Source organism: Marmota flaviventris, chromosome 13 (assembly GCF_047511675.1).
Source record: "Marmota flaviventris isolate mMarFla1 chromosome 13, mMarFla1.hap1, whole genome shotgun sequence".
Lineage (NCBI taxonomy): Eukaryota > Metazoa > Chordata > Mammalia > Rodentia > Sciuridae > Marmota > Marmota flaviventris.
Window position 1 is genome coordinate 87,411,722 of NC_092510.1, and position 16,422 is coordinate 87,428,143.

Here is a 16,422-nt window from a genome sequence, read left to right on the forward strand (position 1 = left end):
CAGGAACCCATCTTTTAAAAATTTTATTCCATTTACTTGTCCAAAAGCACTGTGTTATTTGGAATCACTTTGAGATAATATAATCTGCTACCATACAATACAATAAACACTGTAAGACAGGAAATTTTGATGGTAGCGATATTTATGTGTAAAGGGATCAGGTGATACTAGGAGATAGCCCAGAAGTACTTGTTGACAATATTTGTGGGTAATATCAAAATATCTTCATGATCGTACCAAAATAACAATGTGAAATTAGTATCATCAAAATGTTCTCCATCCTTTCCCTGAGTCACTTACCATGCTTAGAACTGGGAATTACAATGACCATTTAGTTTCAATCTGTGGCCTCCAGGAACACACAGATGACCAGGTAAGAAGAATGTGGTGGGGGTGGAGTACTCATCTACAATGAACTGCAATGCGATGCCCTGTCTCTAATTCATGAAGGAACATTCCAGCAATACAAACAAAGCAACAGCAGCTGGCGGATGGGAGGGAAGGAAGGGCACATTCACAAAGCGCTGCTCAGAGGAAGCAATGCTTCTGCAAGGCTGTGATGGAGGATGAGCAGCACCCCAGGTACATATGGGACTGTGAGGCCATGAGTCATTTCAGGCACAGGGACAGCACCAGCAAAGGCAAGGAGATAAGAAGACTGTGTGGCGTTTTGAGCAAAGAACAAATGGGAACACCTTGGGAGATGAAATGATGGCGGGGGGGGGGGGGGGGGGGGATGGTGGCCAGACTGTGGAGTGCTGATGTGTGCCAGCTGACATAGTCCGACTTCCATTCTGAGCACTTGGGGGTGGGGAGGCTCTCAATGATCTCAAGCATGGAACAAAGACTTTGTGTAGAGGTTGGCGTAGGCATGTTCGTGGGGTGAGGTGAGGACAGGGAGCAGTGTGGCTACTTACGAGGTCTCGAGAAGGGAGTGTCAATGAACATGGAGAGGCAGGGACATTTGAAGGAAGGGCGGAAGAAAGAACGTGTGGTCTGTGCTGATGGCGTCCATGTGCTCCTTCAGGAACACCCTCAGTTTGTCCTACCCCTGCCTCAGGAGGTGACCTCAGCATACTCTGAGAAATGAACCATTGGGTTCATTTCTCCTGTTGAGGGAAATTGGAACAATTTATTTCCCTGGTGCCTTTCCTGCAGGGTCATCACGAGCTATCTGTGTCCCTTAACTAAATGCCACAGCACCATGGGATTCTCTCTCCATGTTCTGGAAATTTCACCCTCACCTTGATCCCGTGACACATGCCACAGGATCCTGCATATCCCATGCTGCTTTTCTAGAACTTTCTCCAAACTCTGTGAATAGCTCCCTTTGTAAACTCTCCCCGATTCCACATGTCACCTGTTTGCAGCTGGGATCCTCTTTGATAGCAATTTTCCTTTTTGGGTGATCAGAAAAAGAGTCACACTCGCTACACAGGATCATCCAATTGACCATTGAAATAGCCAGATCATCACTCTGCCCAGACTGTACCCTGATGTGTGTTCTAGATGGTGTTTGGTCTTTATCCAGCAGAGTAAGATGCACGAAAGGAAATACGTGAATGGACTACATAGCCCAAATGAACAGGTCTAACATCACAAAATGATGACTTTTCTTAGCTTATCTTGGTGGACACTGCCCCTTAGTTGCTGTTCACATAACTGAAAGCAGACCCTGTTGAGGTGAGACCAAGAGAGGGCTTCTAGGGAACAGGGTGAGACCATAGCAGGCAACAGAGCAGGGGGGCAGGAGATATCTGCAAGCAGAGGGGGATTCTATCAACTTAGGACCATCTGTGTGGTGACAAGGGCTGAAAAAAATGCCTGAGGAGGCCCCACCCAGTCTGTGAGCTTATAATTGCTCAAACATGCCTCAAAGGGAATACTCAGATGCAGGTCAAGGTCCCTGGAATGTGGGTAGTTTGTTTAAAGCTTAAATGAGAGTGTTTGGTTTTCGATACAAATGACAGGCTGGTGCCAGACAGTACCGAGGGAGCAGTTTCACAGGAGGCCTCAACTCTGCTACATGCCAGAAATTGATTTCAGGAAATATGTTGGTACTAAGATGAGATCTTTCAAATATGCCCCCTGAGATAACGTCAATGGATGAGACGTGTGGATAGGATGGTTCCATTTCTAATGCATCCCCAACATCTCTATCAGCATGACCATCTTTTCTTTTAGCAGCCAAAAATCTCTCTTCATTTGATAAGGGAATATAATCATCAAGTCATGGGATAAGAAATTGGGAGAACCCCTAAATACCACCCATTTCTGAGGTGGCAAATACCTGAGCCTTCACAACCCTCATCTAATACTGAAGGTAGGCATCATGAATGGACCATGGCAGTTTATCTGTTTGAATCATCTAAAGCCTCAGAAATCTTCCCAACATAATATTTGCAACAGTCTGTATCTATTTATCTCAGTCGGCATATGAGATGCCTGACATCTGCCACCTCTAATTTAATCCAACCTGTAAGACAGATAAACAGACAGAAACTCAGGGGGGATTTTGAAGGCCTGGCTTGGAGTAGATGTTTCTTCAACTCTTCCCTTGGCTATATCTGTACTTTATGATGCTGTCCCCTAATCACAGATGACTAAGCCAGGCTTGGGCTCCTAAAACATGCCCGGGCAACAATAGTCCTTCTTGAGGATTTTTGCATTGCAATTCAAAGAAGAAAAGGACTCATCCTTGGTGATATGTGGCATGCCATATGTGGAGACTCAAGATTATTATAACCACTACCCTGGCAGGCCAGAGGGGGACAGGAAGGGAGGTTAAAACTGCCTCGGCATTAGAAGATGGATCAATTATGCGAATCTGAGAGTGGAAGGTCTCTGCCCAAGTGCCACACATCTCTGTCTTCAGGCCTCAGACCCTGGTATCCTGATGCCCAGCCCAGCATACTTGCCAAGACTCATACTTTCATCTCTCTCCCTCTTTTTAATCAAAAGATCTGCAGATCCGCCTCAGCATCAGAAGTATCATTTGAAAAGTGTTTAACTACTAATGCAGATATAACAAGTCGTTTCTCAGTTTCACTGTATCTGCAAAGCCTTCTATAATTCAACATCAAATATTTATTATTACATTTATTAAAGTTTTAATAATTTAGCATCTCTTGCATGTAAGATAGAAGCTTAGCTAACTGGTTCCCCTTTATCCAACCTGGGTCACTTCAATATTTATATTCCAAAGTCTCCATTTGAGTTTCATTTAGCAGAGGCTGTGTCTTGAGCCCTCCACCCGAGCTGACAGTTGGTGCGTGGCACAGCCTCCCCAGTGGCAAAGACTAACAGAAATCTGGTGCTGAACAGTGTTTGAAGAGATTTACTGAGCCTGGGCAGAAACTCATCCTAATAGACTTCACTTTTATTATGATCGCTAAACTAAAATGGGGAAAATATATATGTCTCCAGGCTCACTGGCTGAATGACAGGCAGCCAGAATCTAAGAGCGGGGTCCAAGCAGTAGGGAATGTGGTGGCCTCTTTAGTAGTGCTTATTAGAAGGGCCTTATTCTCCTAAAATAAGGGAGGTACATGGTAGTGCCAGGCACATTCTAATGCCCAAATTCCATGAATCCAGCTGTGGGTGCTAGGGTGACTTCCCCTTTACACAGTCTCCCTCATTCCCCATGGATATTTCATATTTCACTTGCATAAAGAACACCCCCACTCAATGGACAAAATGGTCAACAGAGACTAGGATACAAAGCCCAAAACCCTACCTGCCACCCTAGTAGTTAGTATGTACTGAGCACTCAGCCAACAGCCTGAGTTCAAATTCTAATCTTGCCACTTACTGTGTTCTGCTGTGCAAATACCTTAAATTTTGGTGCCTCTTTTCCTCATTTGGAAATAACAGTAACTACATCATTGAGTGTTTGTGAGGAGTCAGAATTCATACTTGTAAAATCTGTAGACAGGGTCAGACACATATTAAGCACTTAATCAGTGCTAGTCATTATTACTTATGAATATGGAACTAAGTGTTTAAATAAGTTATCCGGTTCTCAAAGACACTCAAAAATACAGCTGTAACTACCACTGCCATTTACAAGGAAGAGACTGAGAGTCAGAAAGTCTAAGTACCTTGTTCAAGTGCTGGAGCTGGGATTTGAACCCAGGCAGTTTGACACCAGAGCCTTCTCTATTCTTTGCTCTAGGAACAGTTGAATCTCCTGTGTGTTAAGCAAGTAAGTGGATTACCTATTGCAATTCTCTTGTGCTTTGGGGAAAAGGATGTTTGTGTGAGTAAATGGTGAGGAATGGGGAGATTGAAGGGGAAGCTTAATGGCTTGAAATTCTACTAGCAAGGGCTGAAGAAACACACCCTAATCAGCATTCTCAGTGGAAAGGGAAGTTTCCTAGGTTGCCTACTATGTACAAGCACACGTGTGCACCATCCACACAGCATTAACAAACCTGCAGAGGTTATAGGAAATGCAAAGACCAGATGTTGCGTTTTATTCATCTCTAATAGGAGGGAGGTATCATGAGTATCACACAATATAAAACCCATACCAAGGGCTTTCCCCCAGACTCTCCTGCCGTGATCGGTCCATCCAAAGCCATCTGTCCCCATGTAATTCATCAACTGTCTGACATCCATTCCCACCTAACTCACAAGTCCTATTGTCCTCTCTCTTCTTTAATTCTCCTATTGATATCTAATGTGATCCAGAAAAAGAAAGCAGACGCCCTGTGTCTGTACTGCTTCTATACCATGAACGGTATCTTTTTATCCACTGGTCACACTGTGTTATATGGTTATTTCCTAATTTGAATTGCAATTCCTACTACTACTCAAACTTCCCACCATTTTTTTTTTTAACACCAGTTACCTGAAAGTCGCTGTGCCAGTCACTCTATATATGTTGTGTGATCCCAAGAAGCACCTCCACCTTCCAGGTTCTCACTTGGAGGCCCAGAGAATTGAACTGATTTGGCCCAGGTTGCTCATGTAACCGATTGTGGATCCAGGATTCACCTGTGGTCTGAATGACTCCAAAGCCCGTATCTTTCCTATTTCTCCTTCCCGTTCTGGTCTTTATATTTCTAGGGCCTGGTACAACGTCTATCACACAGGCAAGTAAATACCTGGCATGCATCTGTTGGGAATTTCACCTTAAGATGCATGGTCTGTGTTTCTGGAACACATTGTTTCTGATAGGGGTTCTGTCTGGGCCCAAGGCATATTTCAGTATCTGGAGTCCTCACCCAGGAGCATCTCAGGGGAACCTTAGCCCTGAACAAAGTGTCCTCACATAAGGGAAAAAAGCACCAGGCATGTTGTATCTCCTGCCCTTCTTTGCTTTCATCCTCCGCCATGTATCCCACACTGCTACTCTGCAGCCAGATTAGACTGGAAGCTCCCTCCCTGGGCATGACCCTTCAAGGACCTGTACCTTGCCCATGGAGAGGACATCTGTGAGTGTTTTTCTTATCAACACTCATTTGTTACCTTTTCTGATTTTTCCCTAGGGGACTATCCTATCTGTCATCTCAATCCACATAGTCAAGGGCTCCCTCAGCTTGCTGGTTTCAAGGATGGGTTAATAACCCAGGTCTGGCTAACTAAAGCACTTAGTCCCTTTAGGCATTGGTTTGGGATATTGGCCAATATCCTAAAATAGACCAAAGGGAAGCATCATACCCTGGAGATGAGGAATGTGGACTCAAGCCTCAGGCTTTTCAGAATTCAAATCCTGGTGCTGCCACTTACTGGCTATGTGACCTTGAACAAGTTACATGACCACTCTGGGCCTCACATATTCAACAGAGCTAAAATTGGGTTCCTCATCTGGAACAGTGTCACAGAAGGATGAACTATTATTGTGACTGCGCAGTGCCAGGACTCTTGCTTAATCCACTGGGCAAGAAGTCATCTCTTACCCTGGTGGTGCTAAACTCAGGTTGCAAGCCTAGGATAGAAGGTGAAAGTATTCCTGAAAAGTCAATCGACCCAGAGAAAAACAAAATTCCTGAAAAGAGACAGAAATTTTGAGTCCAAGCAACATCTGGGAGCATATACATTCTGCTATGTCTAAAGCTATTGCCACCCTGGAGTTGTGAAACCTTTATGTCATTTGTTTTCTGTTCAAGTCACGAGATTTATTTCTTGTCGTGTTAACTTGTTATTTGTAGTCAAACTTTAGTGGACATTAGAATCATCTAAGCACCTTGTTAAATCAGTTTGTTGGGCTAAACTCTGAAATACCTGATTCAGTGGGTGTATTAGTCTCATGTGGTTGCTGTAACAAATCACCACAAATGGGAGTGACCCTAAAAACAACAGTAAGTCCCCAATCAGTATTACTGGGCAAAATGAAGACTATACTCTCTCTAGCAGCCCTGGGGATTCTCTGAATTTTCCTCTGCCAGCTTCCCATGGTGGCTACCATTCTTTGGTTGTGGTTGTGTGGCTCCAAGCTCTCACTCCATCTTGACTTCTCTGTGTGCTCTATTAATAGGGCACTCGCTATGATATGGTATTTTGGGCCCATCCAGATAATTCAGGATAATCAACCTATTTTAAGATTCTTATTACTAAGAATCTTAGTAATAAGATCTGCAAAGAGTTCTCTTTTTTCCCCAATATTGTGACATTTACAAGTTCTAGGGTTTATAATCTAATATCTTTGGGGGGTCCTTATCCATCTACCATAGATGGAGTCTGTCAATTTGCATTTCTAACATATTTCTATATCATGCTGATGCTGCTGGTCCTGGGATCACACTTTGAGAAACAATAACCTCCTAACTTCCTGTAGGCTTTGAAAATTTCGCCCAGAGATTCTCTTCTCTGTGAGTACTTCCTTCTCCAAGTGAGTCTGATCACCTGTACCTTTGTGTCTTCACTCTGCCTTGAAATCTCCCTCCATTCTCTTCAACTATCACAAGGTACATCTTTTTATTTGTGATTTTGTTTCATTTAATAAAAATAAGATCCTTGTCTTGTTTTTCTTCTAGATCTCCAGTACTTAGCCTGCCATATAATAGGTGTTCAATAAATTCTCAATGCTTAGACTGGAAAGGCCAAAAGAATAAGGAGACATTCTTAATTCTATTTAGAACTAATTCAATGTGCAAACTATCACCAACTGAGCAATGCTGGCTTGCATCTGATATTCCATTATTCTTTTAACATTTCCGGAATTAACAGCATTTTACCATTTCATTTTCATTGATTTGAGATCATAGAAAAATCATTGAGAAGCTCCAAAAGCTGGGCTTTGTGGATGGTTATTATTCTAACTATAATAGCTATTCTCACATTTCTCTTACAAGAACCAGCTTCAGGTGAAATTGTGAAGAAGGCCTGGTGTGGAGCCATAAGTGTTGTTTGCCGTGCTGCTCTCTCCATGAGTGACTATTATCTCATCTCTCAAGTCAGTCTCTTGTTCCGTGCTCCTTGCTAAGCCTTGAGACTCCTGAAGGCAGGGGAGGGCCTTATTCATCTCTGTACTCCTATGGTCCTGGCTCAGTGCCTGGCACACAGGAGGGGCTCAGATAGAGTTTTTCAGAATTGAAAGGAATCTGTATGAAATTTAGCTAGGGTTTGCGCCTCCGTGGCTATAGCTGGCATCATTAGTGTCTCCAACGCAAAAAAATCCTCATTCCCAGCAGCTTTCTGCTAAAGGCTGGAGAAGAGGAGCCATCAGAGAAGAGTTCTCTTCTTTGGCCCTTCCTCTCCCACCTTAGACTCTACACAGTCAGATCGCAGGTGCAATTCATGGTTCATTTCTAATGTTCTCTCTCCTGAGAATAATCACCTAATTCCTTTGCCCAGAAACTTTTCCAACCTCTCAAAGAACTCTATGTCTACCCTATATGAGACTCTTCATTCATTCCGTAAATATATTCAATACACTTAAAGCCACAGACCTGGCATACTAATGGTCATATGTGTATATGTGTGGGTATGCACAAGGATTAGTACAAGCCCTCAATACCAAGATACTGTTGATTTGAAAATGCATCATTGACTGGATGCAGCCTTTCATCAAAGGGAAGAGAAAAAAATGAAAAAGAGAATAAAACATTCACTATGCTGCTAGATACTATACATACCTTGACAAGCACAATGTCTCTTGAGTTGGCTATGTTCCAAATTCAGGACTTTACCTGTACCATGTCATTTGACCTTCACCTCTCTCTTGTAGGATTTAAATAATCTTTTATCTCCACAAACCTCAAGGGGAAACACAGGCATAGAAAAGTTCATGCATTGTATTGAGTGGTAGAATGAGGATTTGAACCCAAGAGATTCAATTGGGTTCCATATCTTATGACTTTAAGCAATGAACTTTATGTTTAATAAAAGTACAACATAGAGGAAAAAATGTGCAACTTGATGAAGCGTTAATAAAAATGTTCATGCAACCACTGAGATCAAGAGGTCAATTGTCATCAGCATCACCAAAGTCCCCAGCTCCCAAAGGTATTCCCATCCTTTCTTTCTTCCCAACCAAACATCAGTTTTTACTAATTTTTAAGATTTGTTTAAAAATATATACATATATAATATATATTTTAAAAAGAAATTATATATATATATATATATATATATATATATACACACACACACACACACACACACACACACACACACACATATTCTTTTGTGACTAGATTCCATAATTCAGTATTATATTGTGAGATTTATCCACGTACTGCATGGTAGCTGTGTTCCCTCATTTTCCTCATTAATGATATTCCATCATAGGATTATTTCCTAATTTATTCATCTATTTTTTTGTTGATGGATCTTTGTGTTTTTTTTTCCTAGTTCCTTGGCAATACAATGAGTGCCTACTGTTAGTATTCTTTTTAGTATTATTTGAGGCACATATATATATTCATTTCTGCTAGGCATATTCCTAAGGGTGGAACCAAGGGGTGACAGGGTATGTGTATACTTTACATTAGATACAGCAGTGCTCAACAACTGCTCAACAGGTTTTCATGGTGATCATACTAATTTCTATTCCTAGTGTAAAGCTATGAAAGTTCCAGTTGCTTCAAATGCACACCAACATTTGTGATTATTAGTTGTGTTCAATTTAGCCACTGTGGTGGGTCACAGTCTATATAATTGACAGCCCTGCCTCTGGCAGAGTGAGGTCTCCAGCTTTCTCAAGACTTTGTAAGAGATGTAAAATAAAAATATTGACTTTGATTTTTCCTCTGCAACCCTACTGGAACACTTCCCTGTCTCCCCTGGCCTGTGCTTTCCCACAGTCTTTCCTCTAATCTTTCTGTTGCAATTTCAAGGCAGCATTATTGAGTATCTATAATTATGATCTATTATTTATTAATTTATAACATATCTCCTGACTGGAACTTATTAATTCCTTGAACACCCATGATATGCTCGCCTGGGCAATGCCATGTCAAACAAGGTTTATTAGTGCAGATTGCAAAACTCAATTTAGCACAGCTCCTTTCAAATGGTGACGCATGCAATGTTTTATCTACCCTTGCAGAGCAGAGGTCTAAGCCTGGCTTTGTCACCTACTAGAGAAAGCATCACTTGTGCCTCTGATTTACTCATTTATTTATTTTCAATTTTCAAAATGAAAATAATAGCCTCAACCAATGTAGCTGATGTAAGCATGGGATGAGACAGTGTTTGTAACATATTTGGCATATAGGATATCTTGGGTGGAAGAAGCAAGGTACTGTTATCATCCTTATCCTAGAAAGGAAAGGAAGCTTAGGGACTTGAACTTGGCTGAGATCATGTTTCTCACACACAGGAGAGGTAGCATTCTCACCCAGCCATTTGCATCGCCACAGTGAGTGACCAGTATACAGTCTGACATCTGTCCTCTATCTTCCCTGAAATAGTGAAGGCAATGTCAACAGCATGGAACTCTGTGGACAGCCAGCAGAGCCCTTCTTTCAGCTGATTTCAGGCAAGGTCATTAAGTCTCTTTGAGAATGGTCTTTCAACCAGATAGATGCTCCTTGTTCCAATATGTGATATGTGATACAGAGAGACTTTAGCATAGGATTTCCTCAAGTTTCGTCAGCTTCAATTATATAAAAAATGGAAATAATAATAATCTTCCATGAATCAATTTGTGTGTGCTGGTATACATGTGTAAAACCACCATAGTTCCTTAGTTATAGTAGTTATTGCTTTATTTTCTAAATGCTATCCCCTTTATTAATCTATTATTTTCCAAACAACCACTTTTGGGAAATATTAAGAGATTGAAAAAGATGATCTTGTGAAAGGTGACAGGTGACAATAAATATATGGCAAAGTAGGAGAGCTGGGTCCTAGGAGCTCTCTATCAAGATGTCATGGGCATACTGTTAGTGTCTTGATTCAGAATGACCCAGAGACAGCATGGAGTGGTGGTACTCCGGGGGGTCATGTTGACTTTTACAAGCCTGTGTAAAAGGCAGATGTAGAAGAAAAACTAGAATCCATTATTTGTAACATCAAAATTTCTGGAAGGTTTCCTTTAACCAAACTGGAAGAAGAAGAAAAAAAATCTCTAATAGAGAGCTCCAGAATAGTGGTAGGATCAGTCCTAAGACCATTGAGTTAATTAAATCAATAAGCATTTATTAGTTGTCCAATTTGTACTAGGAACCAGAGATTAAAAAGCTAAATAAGTTATTTTCTTTAACCTTGAGAAGTGCATCACATAATGGGACAGAATGATGTGCAAACAAGTAATTAGAATACAGTAGAGTAAGTCTATAATGAAGTTTTCTACAAGGTACAAGACATATAAGGAGGGATGTAACCACCATCCTTTCATAAGAACAAAGAGATTTGACATCTGGACACTTAGATTAGCCCAAAGTCCATCCTCAGTACCAGAATCACAGTAGAAAGCATCCCATTCTCCAAACTGATGCCTTCATGACTCTCCAAAACACTGGCAAGTAATAACTTTTTACATGATAAGCTCATTAAAAATCCCAAAGAGAGGGAGATAATGTTAGCCTTGCTTATATTTTATAAAATCCCAAAATGAGAGCCATAATGTTACAATATGTGGCACTGAGGCCCAGCAGTGGAGGGTGCTTTTAGGAGTTTAGGAGCATGGTGTAGTTGACAGTATTCTTCACATCCACCATCAGCTGACTCCATCACAGTCACAGGTCACTCCTACACAGGAGGTCCTGTGATCCTGAAACTGAGGAACATCCAGGGCTCCAAGAAGTCTTTGGTACAGAGTTCTGGAGACGACTTCCCTACCTGACATCTGCAGGGTCTTCAGTGACGAGCACATCTGTCTTGCAACTGGCCAGGGGATTGATGGACAGCTCCACGGGTGGAACCACAAAGCTTTTGCTCACAGGAAGCCAGAGGCCTTGGCCCAAGCTGAAAGTAGACCTGTAATGTAAGAGTTTCCATTGGGAACTCCCTGGGAAGCAGAGAGCAAAAAGAAAACAGGGGCCCCTCTTCCTATCCCTTCTAGGGCATTTTCTCCTTCCTCCACCCAACTTGGACCCTTATATTCCTGAAGGCACAAACTTGAATGGTCATTTCTTAAATCAGTTTATCAGTTCGCTCATGCATTGCTTTTCATTTCTAGTTTTCTTTTCCTGGGTAAACAGTCAACTCTGAAGACAGGGACTCTTTCGGCTCTGGTTTCCCCACAGTCTCTACACCCAGTAGGAGTTTCACAAGTGACTGCCAAGTCATCAGGAGCAGATTGGCCTACAGGCCAAGAGCATGGATTCAGAATCATTTCAAACCAATGTGTGAGTCCCAGTACTTCCATTTAATTTTCCCTATGTCTTTATCTGCTTAAATATTAAAGTTTTATATGAGATTTTTGTTTCATATGAGATTCTATGGCTAATAGAACATTTTTTAAAACACTGGAATAGATAATCAGCAATATCTCCTCCAGTTCAGGTACCTGAAATCTATAAATCTAGATGACAGACAAATGGGAATTAGGTTCCCATAGCGACCTGGACTGTGAAGGTGCATTAGTGTTAGCAAGAGTTCTCCCTTACTCAGGGCAGCTCAGAGGTGTCCAGGATCGATAGTCCAAGGATGCATGACTATACTTCTTAAGAGACCTTTCTGTATTCCTCACCATTATAACACCCCAATAAGATTGTCAACTCACCTGAGAATCTTTTCAGGGGCTTGCTCCCCTGTCACCAGATCATAGCCCCTCTCAAGTGTCGTATAAGGCCAAGGTCTGTGGAAACCAGGGGAAAGAAAAAACAGCGGAGATAACATTAGTCAGTAGCAAGCAGAATTCATATCTGGACAAGTGCTCAAATTCCACAGAGGTAATTATTGGACAAAGCCTCTATATTACTAAGGAGTGTCTCCATTTTACTGTAGGACTCGGCACTTATGTAAAAATTCATTTGCCCATATTTGATTTTTTTTTTGTAAGTGTGTTATGCTAGGGATTGAACCCAGAGCCTTGGGCATGCAAGGCAAGCACTCTACCAACTGAGCTATATCCCCAGCTCTCACTTGCCCATATTTGAGTGCATGTGAGGAAACCCGATTCCTCTTCAGTCCATGTAAGAAAGCTTTCATTGATCACTTCTTATTTAGAGGGGTCATTTAAATGCCAGCCTTTGTGCTCTAGAAGATTCATCAATCATGTACCTTTAATTCTAAAATGTGATTCAGTGGGAAAGTAGGATTTGCTTCCCACTGGGGTTTTCGGGAGGACATCTCTAATAGAGAAAGTATTCTTCCTTAGGGAGGTTTTGGGCACCCAGTAACACAACAGAGGAGGTAGGGACAGGTCTACCACTGCCCTATTCTCAATGTCCTGTGCCACTCACCCTTCACTCTGTCCCCAGTCACTGCGCACACAGAGGTGTCGGTGAACAGGGTCGGGGGCATAGCCTTCATGACAGCTGCACTCTCCTGGAAGCAAACAGAAAGGAATCGTGAGAAATGCTGCCTCTCAAAATAGGCTTTACCCTGGTTCCTTGCTTTCCTGGAAAATAAAGTAAACTGATAGTTTCAGAAAAACCCATAAAGAAAGGGTTGTTTTGGATCATGGACCACCATGGTTCATGAAAAATGTATCAATTTGTGCATTCATTTGTTCACTCACTCATTTATCCATTCAATAAGACCATCACCCATGCTGCCAAGTTCTCAGCTTAGCACTGGAGACACAGGGACCAAAGGTGCAACCTGGTAGCTCAAGGCCCTCCCAACTTGATGAGGGAAACAGGAAGTGACCAGTGACCAGGGCACTACAAATGGAAGGGTCAGTTTCCAAATAATTAAATTATGATAATATGTATTTATTTAAAATATATATTTATTTAAGTATGTAAACAAAAATTGAATTCTCTCCACCCGAATGAGCAAGACTTGATCATCCATAAGCCCTGAGTCACACACCACCTCCTCCTTCAAGAAACTGTCAACTTCCTCTTTAGGAAAAAAAAAAAATCAATTATTTGCCTGTGGTCTCCTGGTCTTATGTATTTTGTCTTGGTGTTTTATTTTAAAAATTTTAGCTTGTTTCTGTATCATTTGGATCTGAAAATATCCCCTAGAGGCTCAAATGTTGAAGGCTTGGCCCTCATTGCAACAGTGTTCAGAGGTAGAGCCTTCAGAGCTGACTGGTTCATAAATGATCCAGCATCATTGGATCAAACTATTGACAGGTCCATAATTTTACTGGACTATGGAGTGGTGGTGCAAATGGGAGGACTTGGGGACTAGTTGAATGGAGTGGGTCCTTTGAGGCATGCCCTTGGGGAGTTATCTTGTCCTTGGCCCATTTCCCTTTCTCCTTCTTCCCTGCCAAGAGGTGAGAAGCTTACTCCACCATGCCTTTCTACCATGTACTCCCTCATAACAGGTCCAGAACAAAATAGAGCCAGCTGACCATTAACTGAAACATTTGAAACCAGAAGCCAAAATAAATTTTAACTTCTTTAAATTGTTTTCCTCAGGTATTTTGTCACAGTGAAAAAAAACTGAGTCACACAATTTTCCTAGCCTCCCCTCCCATCTCCTCTCTTGTCCTCTTTCTCCTCTCATTCAATCTCTTTTTTTCCTTACATTCATCTACCCATTCACACTCCCCAACCCAGACCATGTCTGTCTCTGGTGGCATGAATGCTTGCTGGTGTTCCACACTGAAACTTATTCTCCTGTTGGCCAAGTTCATTTCAGTTGGCTAGTGCATATCCCATTTCCTAGTATATTTTTACAGTTTGAAATACTAAAAGAGTTTTCTGAAGCTCTCTGTCCTGTCCTCTGTTAATAATTTCTGCTCCACTGTGTACTTCTCAAGTTGAGGGAAATCTTTTTTTTTTTTTTTTTTAATCATTTACTTATTGTCCCCCCTACCCCGTCGTATATTTGTGGAATGTTCACAGATGCTTTACCAAAAAATAGATTCTGTAAAAAAAATATAAATAACTTTGGCAAATATTATACCCTTCCCTGTAGCCGGTGGAACATGATTCTCCATGAGGGTGATGCATACAGTTTTCCCCACCTCTTTTTACTTTGAGGCGCTTGCTGGTGGAACAACTCATAGGATCAACATTCTGTGGAACTCATCCTGGGAAGTGCTGGTAGGAACTGTGATGGCTGGCTCAGCCTACTGTGTAGAGCAGAGTTGGTACTCAACAATGTAAGGTGAGTGAGTAATTAATTGTCATGGCTCTGGTAAATTTTTACTATTGCTGTCAAACTGCCTTACTTCCTTTCCTTGGTGATTACACACACATACACACAATTCACACATGGACAAATACACACATGTACACACACATACACAAATGAACTCACAACCCTTCCATCCTGCAGTGATTCTGATGGCCCGACCCAAGAATTTTCAAATTATGTCCATGGAAACATACTGTTGAATATGGGGTATTTATGGACTTTTGAGTTTTCATTTTCCCTAGAGTTTCTTTTTCTCTTTATAATTAAAAAAAAAAAAAAACACATATAAACACTCTGCTGCTGCGTACCAAAATTAATGACAATAGAAAGCATCATCATGTTAATTCATCTGGTCGGGTAAACTTATTTTATGCAGGTCTCAGGAAAAAAAAAAGTCTCCCATCATCTTTGTTTCATTGACGAGGATGTGGAGACTGAATCAGGTGCTAACAAGCTCATGTTACTTGCAATGACACAGCTTGTGTTTCAGGATTCTCTCAACCTTGTACATCTGAAACGAGTAACAAACAAGATACTGGGTAATGCAGGTTTTACGACTATTGCCAATAGCTCCTCGTTTCTTTTGTTGGTTCTTTGTAGTTATACATAACAGCAGAATTCATTTTGATATAATCACACAAGCGTGAATACATCTTATTCTCGTTACAGTCCCATTCTTATGGAGGTACATGGTGGTGGGATTCATTATGTTGTTTTCATATATGTACATGGGAAAACTACATCAGATCCAATTTCAAAATGTCGTGTTCATAAAAAAAAAAAAAAACCTTCCTTTTTTCACTGATGAACTAGAAATGTAATGCAGTGGATCTTATATAAGGCATTCTAGTGTTAAAAAAAAAAAAACTCGCTTGTTTATGTATTGCAGTGCTGTTTAATCTTTGTACCCTCAGCACCTAGAAAGTATTTGGCAAATAGCCTGGTTCATAAATAGTAGCTGAACTGAAATGGCAGTCGAACAGAATATGGAGTGAAGAAGGGGTCAGAGAGAGTCTTTGAAGTATTCATGACAAGATTGTTGAAAGACAGAAGGAGCGACAGACTGGAGTAATCTGTGGTTCCTCTTCTCTGGGTACTTGGTGAACTGTGAGGGGGCTGGCCCCAGGCTAGAATATTCTCTATAACCCTGCCTCCACCCCAAAACCTGAGGTCTTCTAAAGGTGGGAGTGCTGTAGGTGGGTGCAACCCACTGGACAGACCACTCCTGAGCTAAGGGAAGTGGAGGGAAAGGGCTGAGGGCCTTGAATTTGGATGGGAGTAATTTACCAAGCAGGGTGGGGTGGGAGTCACTAACGATGTGTTAAAATGCGACCGCCCCTTCATGAAATATTCACCACCTTAAACACGTCTAATATTAAAGATTAAAAGTCCTGGGATTTGTCCTCGAGACTCCCAGGACTGATTTATGATCTGCCAAAAGCCGCAGACCTCATGATTCATAATGGGAGAGGTAAAATGGTTACTGTGGGCAACAGAACAGGAAGCCAGGCTCCAGTGGCAGGGAGGATGCTCCTTTGTCATAGAAAGGGCAGAGGCTGAGGTTCGTCTCTCTCCTATCAGTGGCTCTGCAAGGTAAAGGCACAGCTCATTTTTGGGAACATTGGCGACAATAAAAAGTCTGTTTGGAAAAAGGTCCTGCTACATTTTTATTTTCCTCATTTCCTATGTGTGCTCACTAAACAACTTTTTCTTGACTAGGAATGGATCATTAATTACTGTCATTCAATATTCAACAAATTTGTA

The 16,422-nt window shown here is 41.5% G+C and overlaps 1 protein-coding gene across 3 annotated transcripts in view; it reads right to left on the reverse strand.

The window, feature by feature from the left end:
* Positions 1–16,422, reverse strand: part of Astn2 (astrotactin 2) — an 839,030-nt gene that overhangs the window by 428,050 nt on the left and 394,558 nt on the right. For 2 of the 3 annotated variants that reach the window (XM_071600871.1, XM_071600869.1), the window contains 3 exons: positions 12,801–12,885; positions 12,119–12,193; positions 11,233–11,370 (listed from right to left, as the gene is read on the reverse strand). In XM_071600871.1, coding sequence (XP_071456972.1) covers positions 11,233–11,370; positions 12,119–12,193; positions 12,801–12,885 — 298 coding nt within the window. The remainder of the gene's footprint in view (positions 1–11,232; positions 11,371–12,118; positions 12,194–12,800; positions 12,886–16,422) is intronic. The other variant, XM_071600870.1, reaches the window with a different exon arrangement.